The sequence below is a fragment of the Marmota flaviventris genome, chromosome 4 (genome assembly GCF_047511675.1).
Source record: "Marmota flaviventris isolate mMarFla1 chromosome 4, mMarFla1.hap1, whole genome shotgun sequence".
Classification (NCBI taxonomy): Eukaryota; Metazoa; Chordata; class Mammalia; order Rodentia; family Sciuridae; genus Marmota; species Marmota flaviventris.
In genome coordinates, this window is record NC_092501.1 from 113,829,661 (window position 1) to 113,836,402 (window position 6,742).

General features: G+C 40.0%; 1 protein-coding gene across 1 annotated transcript; it reads left to right on the forward strand.

The window, feature by feature from the left end:
• The first annotated feature begins 224 nt into the window (after nt 1-224).
• On the forward strand, nt 225-6,295 carry Pcdh20 (protocadherin 20). The gene is made up of 2 exons (XM_027938082.2): nt 225-356; nt 1,417-6,295. Exons 1-2 carry the CDS (start codon nt 225-227, stop codon nt 4,141-4,143), a joined length of 2,859 nt encoding a protein of 952 aa, XP_027793883.1. The 3' UTR covers nt 4,144-6,295.
• Nucleotides 6,296-6,742: the final 447 nt, after the last annotated feature.

Here is a 6,742-nt window from a genome sequence, read left to right on the forward strand (position 1 = left end):
CCCAATTTCAGCTCCTTTGGCAGGTTCTGGACGTATTCGCGTCCAGGACTAGAAACCATAAATGTGCCCTTCTACCCCTCGCCTTTCTGCCCGCCTTAGTTCCCGTCCTTAATTGACAAGCCAGTGACTATTGGCTGAAGTTCCCCAGCGATTTGCATGAACGGAGAGGGAGTGTCTTCTGCCACCCTCCCTTCTGGAGCGCGTTGACTGCAGCCTCCCTGGGAATGCGCGGCCAAGGGAATGCGCGCAGCTCGCCGGCTCTGGCAGTGAGCTGGCGCCCAGCGACCTGGCACCCGCGCCTGGATATGGGGCATCTACATCGTCCCAGGAGCAGCACCAGCCACAGGAACCTACCGGTAAGAATTCAGGAGCTCTGCGATCCGGACAAGTTGCACTGCTGTAAAGCAGTTTCTACTCCTTAATGGTTGTTGAAACCTTTTGCCTTAATCCAAACTTCCCGGGAAGAATATGGGAAAGGAAACAGACTTTGGGATAAAGTGCTTACATTTTAGCAAGAAATATTTAAGTCCTAGGTTCCTGGGAGGAAGTTTCAATAGCCGAAATTTTGTCAGATGAGATCGAAGAGGGAGGCGACGGTGCGCTCAAAGCGCTTTATCAAGATACAGAGGTTCCGAGATTGTTTCCTACTGCCGGCATCTGGCTGGTTGTCTACTGCAACTGACAAATTGTTTTTGCATAATCATTTTCCGCGTTTACTTCTCTTCCCCCTAAGAGATGTGGTAGAAGGGCTTGGTAAGAGCTGGAGACCCAGATCATTTCAATTTGATTTTACATGCGTGCTAAAATGAAAATCACTCTTTGGGACCTAAAGCGTTGCGGGGAGGGGTTTGGGGTGGGGGTTGAGCAGGTGGGGTGTGTTGCCATGTTTTTCATATTATGGCTGTTACTGTTGTTTTTATTGGTCTCAGAGGGATGTAACAAATTTCGTGTTCTAGGACCCTAATGGCTGAATTGTTCATTTCAATGAGAAATTAATCGGCCACCTTTCAGTACCCTCCAATGCCAGCCCCCTCCCTCCTCATAACCTAGGGAGGTTTTTCTGTCGCGTTGCGCAGTCCCTGAATTGGAGCCTTCTTCATCCCAGTGTGTTTTTCCAGGAATGCTCTATGGTTTTGGATTTTTGAATGTTAGCTGTTGATGATGGGGACATTACCTATAGTGATGGGGGCAGCGTGGAGAATAAAAAATGAGCAGATAAAATAAGTTTTGGAGACAATGTTGCTCCACAGACCTCTCCTTCGCCGCAAGTTTCCTCTTCACCCTATTCTGAGTAGAGGTTTTCCTCCTGGAAATAGGGATCTGGGCAGCATCCACCCTGGAGCACTATTTTCTAACTCTTATCCCTGTTATTTCCGCGTGTGTGCAAATGAACCGTCTCTCCTCCTTCCACTCCAGCATGTGTTCCTGTTTTTTCTCTTCGTGGGACCCTTCAACTGCCTCGCGAGTTACAGCCGAGCCACGGAGCTTCTGTACAGCCTGAACGAAGGACTGCCAGCGGGGGTGCTCATCGGCAGCCTGGCTGAGGACCTGAGGCTGGTACCCCGGGCTACAGGAAGACGGAATCAGCAGTCCCTGCCAGAGCACACCGGCTCTAGCGCTGAGTGGAATCCCCCTCTCTCTTTCAGCCTGGCCTCTGGGGGACTAAGTGGCCAGTATGTGACCCTAGACAACCGTTCTGGGGAGTTGCACACTTCTGCACTGGAGATAGACAGAGAAGCCCTGTGTCTTGAAGGGGGTGGAGGAGCTGCCTGGGGTGGCAGCATTTCCATCTCCTCTCCTTCCTCTGACTCTTGCCTTTTGCTTCTGGATGTGCTGGTTCTGCCTCAGGAATACTTCAGGTTTGTGAAGGTGAAAATTGCCATCAGGGATATTAATGACAATGCTCCACAGTTCCCTGTTTCCCAAATCTCAGTTTGGGTCCCAGAAAATGCACCTGTAAACACCAGGTTGGCCATAGAGCATCCTGCCGTGGACCCAGATGTAGGCACTAATGGGGTGCAGACCTATCGCTTGTTGGACTACCATGGCATGTTCACCCTGGATGTGGAGGAGAATGAGAATGGGGAGCGCACCCCCTACCTAATTGTTATGGGTGCATTGGACAGGGAAACCCAGGACCAGTATGTGAGCATCATAATAGCCGAAGATGGTGGGTCTCCACCACTGTTGGGCAGTGCCACTCTCACCATTGGCATAAGTGACATTAATGACAATTGCCCTCTCTTCATAGATTCACAAATCAATATCACTGTGTATGGGAATGCTACAGTTGGCACGCCAATTGCAGCTGTTCAAGCTATGGACAGAGACTTGGGTACCAATGCTCTGATTACCTATAGTTATAGCCAGAAAGTTCCACAAGCATCCAAGGATTTATTCCATCTGGACGAAGCTACAGGGGTCATTAAACTTTTCAGCAAGATTGGAGGAAATGTTCTACAAACTCACAAACTCACCATCCTTGCTAATGGACCAGGCTGTATTCCTGCTGTGATCACTGCTTTAGTGTCTATTATCAAAGTCATTTTTAGACCACCTGAAATTGTCCCACGTTATATAGCAAATGAGATAGATGGAATTGTTTATCTGAAAGAACTGGAACCTGTTAACACTCCAATTGCATTTTTTACCATAAGAGATCCAGAAGGTAAATACAAGGTTAACTGCTACCTGGATGGTGAAGGGCCATTTAGGTTGTCACCCTACAAACCATACAATAATGAATATTTGCTAGAGACCTCAAAACCTATGGACTATGAGATACAGCAGTTCTACGAAATAGCTGTGGTGGCCTGGAACTCAGAGGGATTTCATGTCAAAAGAATCATTAAAGTGCAACTTTTAGATGACAATGATAATGCTCCTGTTTTCCTTCAGCCCTTGATAGAGCTTACTATTGAAGAAAATAATGCACCCAATGCCTTTTTGACTAAGCTGTATGCTACAGATGCTGACAGTGGAGAGAGAGGCCAAGTTTCATATTTCCTGGGACCTGATGCTCCATCATATTTTTCCTTAGACAGTGTTACAGGAATCCTGACAGTTTCTACTCAGCTGGACCGAGAAGAGAAAGAAAAGTACAGGTACACTGTCAGAGCTGTTGACTGTGGGAAGCCACCCAGAGAATCAGTAGCCACTGTGACTCTTACAGTTTTGGATAAAAATGACAATAGTCCTCGGTTTATCAACAAGGACTTCAGCTTCTTTGTGCCAGAAAACTTTCCTGGATATGGTGAAATTGGAGTAATTAGTGTAACAGATGCTGATGCTGGGCGAAATGGATGGGTTGCCCTCTCCGTGGTGAACCAGAGTGACATCTTTGTCATAGATACAGGGAAGGGCATGCTGAGGGCTAAAGTCTCTTTGGACAGAGAGCAGCAAAGCTCCTATACCTTGTGGGTTGAAGCTGTTGACGGGGGTGAGCCTGCCCTCTCCTCTACCACAAAAATCACAATTCTCCTTCTAGATATCAATGACAATCCTCCTCTTGTTTTATTTCCTCAATCTAATATGTCTTATCTGTTGGTACTGCCTTCTACTCTCCCTGGCTCCCCAGTTACAGAGGTCTATGCTGTTGACAAAGATACAGGCATGAATGCTGTCATAGCTTACAGCATCATAGGGAGAAGAGGCCCTAGGCCTGAGTCCTTTAGGATTGATCCTAAAACTGGCAACATTACTTTGGAAGAGGCATTGCTGCAGACAGATTATGGACTGCATCGCTTATTGGTGAAAGTGAGTGATCATGGTTATCCTGAGCCTCTCCATTCCACCGTCATGGTGAACCTATTTGTCAATGACACTGTCAGTAATGAGAGCTACATTGAGAGTCTTTTAAGAAAAGAACCAGAAATCAATATAGAGGAGAAAGAACCACAAATCTCAATAGAACCAACTCATAGGAAGGTAGAATCTGTGTCCTGTATGCCCACATTAGTAGCTCTGTCTGTAATAAGCTTGAGTTCTATCACACTAGTAACAGGGATGGGCATATATATCTGCTTAAGGAAGGGGAAAAAACACCACAGAGAAGATGAAAATTTGGAAGTACAAATTCCTCTAAAAGGAAAAATTGACTTGCATATGAGAGAGAGAAAACCAATGGATATTTCTAATATTTAATATTTCATGTGGAATAACAGAGCTGTTTTAACTGACTTTGGATAGTTTTCTTTGCCTACACAAGAATATATTGATGGCAGTTCCAATGAAGGATGACTAATTTATAACTTATATTGTAAATAGCTGTTTACAGGTTTTTAAATTCAAATTCAGAGTTATAAAATGTGTACAGCATTTTTAAATGAAAATTAGTACTAACAGCTATAGAATTGTTATTTATAATACAGCTTGGACATGATTTGCAGCTTTCATACACCAAGCAAATGATTGATAAAACCTGGGAAGTAAGGTAAGAAAAATGATACTTTTTTTTTTTTTTTTTCATCTAAAAGTCTTTTCACCACAAGAGGGCATGAGCTGCTCCTTTGCAGGGAACTGTTTGAGGTATTGTACATGAAATTAATGAGAGAGTATATTTTAAATATGTTTTTAACATTAAATAAATGTAAAATTACATTGAATTTTGCCCTAATTAAATATATGATATGAAAGAAAATAAATGTACTTAGAATGTTTATTACCTCATAGGTACATCATGTATAGTTTGAAAGAGAAGGCATTAAAAAGAAGTGCAATTCCTTCTTAGCAAGGATAAAAACATTGCCATGTGTTACAAGTTTGGACTGGTGAAGAGTATTTTACTTTTTGTGTACTCAAATTGCTTTCTGTTTGCTTTACCACGAGACTTGCTATGATTACAGGGGAAAATATATGTATCCTTCTTTACAGAAAATGTAATTAGAAATTGTGCTCCCCCCAAAACAGCCAGAAGCAAATAAAGGTCTCAATCCTTATTTGCTTTTTAGTGTTCATGACATTTTAGTGCTTTCAATATTTGTCAGTAGTAATTTGTACTTGGTTATACATTAGATTTTTATATGCTTAAACTCATCTATCACATAAGAAAACAAAAAGCACATTAAAACCAAATTATTGTAGAAGCTAGTCTATGCTACTGGTTGTTTTAGTTGGGCATTTATATGAAAGTTATACTTTCCTTTTATTGTTTAGGTTGTTGGCTACCATTTCTGGCTTCCTTTCTTTGGCTTTGGATTAGATCCAAGAGTTTATTTGTAAGCCCAGCAGCAGATTCCTTTGATAATTTAGCTACTGAATGTTTTGCAATGAAGAAAACTGGTCCATCACTGGATTTATCACTTTTGCTTCATTGTGTGAGCTGGAAATTTTATTTTATCTGAGCACTATAACAAAATCTGTATAAACAAGGAATGTGTTAGCTTAAACTGGATCATCTTACTTTTTTGCATCATGTGTCTGTATTGTACCAAAAGTGTTTATATGTCTGCAAATTAAAGGTATATATTTTCATAATTTCTTTCTCATTTTTACCATTTTATATTTGAACATGGGCTTGTTCTTTCACTGAAGTGCCTATATTGGCATCTGTTGGCTTTAGGGTTAAATATGGGTAAACTAGTATTCTGTGCTAAAGTTTATCTTAAACTAATTCATTACTAAATTGAACACTGGGTAAGTTAGTAAGTTTGGGTGTATAGAAATAAACAGCAGAGAGTCTGACTATATGTTTCATGTAAGTTCATGAAAATTTTGCACCCATTCATATACATATACATATTAATTTATTATAGATTTAATATTAATTATAAACTTTCCTTCTATCACATACTTACAGCAAATCTTTCATTTGCTGTGTTTCATTAGCTTTCAATAGTTTCTCAAAGTAAAAATACACTGAAAACAATAATTTAATGCAAATCCCGAGGACCATTTGAATTTGTATTAATTCATTTTTCTTGTTTACTTCAACTTGAGAATTTGAATAAATAAAAATAAGCATATGAGGCAGTAGTGTTTGTTACAAAAATAAATATATTTTTATCATGAATTACTTTTGTATGTGAGGCACTTGAGCTAAGAGACTAAGATCATTTAACCCACAAAACTTTTCATTCATACTTGATATATTGCAGTAGAGAAAACCATACTTTTTCAATCATATTTTACTTTTTGCGTTTTTTTAAGGAAGAAGCTACATGAGATACAAGTAGTGTGGTTAATAAAAAATAAATTCTGCATAAGTGCAATGACTTTTACTATCAGTGTAAATTATTTAAAAAATTCTATTCATTTCTAAATTTGAAGAAGATTCATATGTTGTGGGGTATGAACTTCATCTCCAGCATGAATAATGTTTGTAACTTTAATAAAACGATGTATTTCTTAATAACTTCTTGTGACAGGATTTCCTTTACAAAAACATCTCATTCACATTAAAAACATCAATAACAGGGAAAGCTAAAGTAAATTAAACTCAAAGATAAAAGCCCCTTTTTACTAACACCTTGTGCTAGAACAGTTGCCAAAATGTATGCTAATCATGTCAATGTTGTTAGTTGGGCTGGCACAAAAATAAATGTTCCATTCATTAAAAACCCTAATATCCATTTAACAGTTTGAGAACCAGTTAGTTCTCCTTGCCCAATTTCATGAAGAAGAGACTGCTCTGATCTTTGTACTGCCAAGTACATCTTTATACAACAGAGAAATAGTTCATTAATTTGAACTGGGAAATTTAAAACCAACATAGCAATTTCAGCTAGAGAGGAAAAACAATTTA

Excerpts from the sequence above, each read along its gene's own strand:
- Pcdh20 (XM_027938082.2), top strand. The coding sequence starts at position 225 with ATGCGCGGCCAAGGGAATGCGCGCAGCTCGCCGGCTCTGGCAGTGAGC. Across the intron at positions 357-1,416 it reads CCAGCCACAGGAACCTACCG|CATGTGTTCCTGTTTTTTCT; the intron begins GTAAGAATTCAG and ends CTTCCACTCCAG.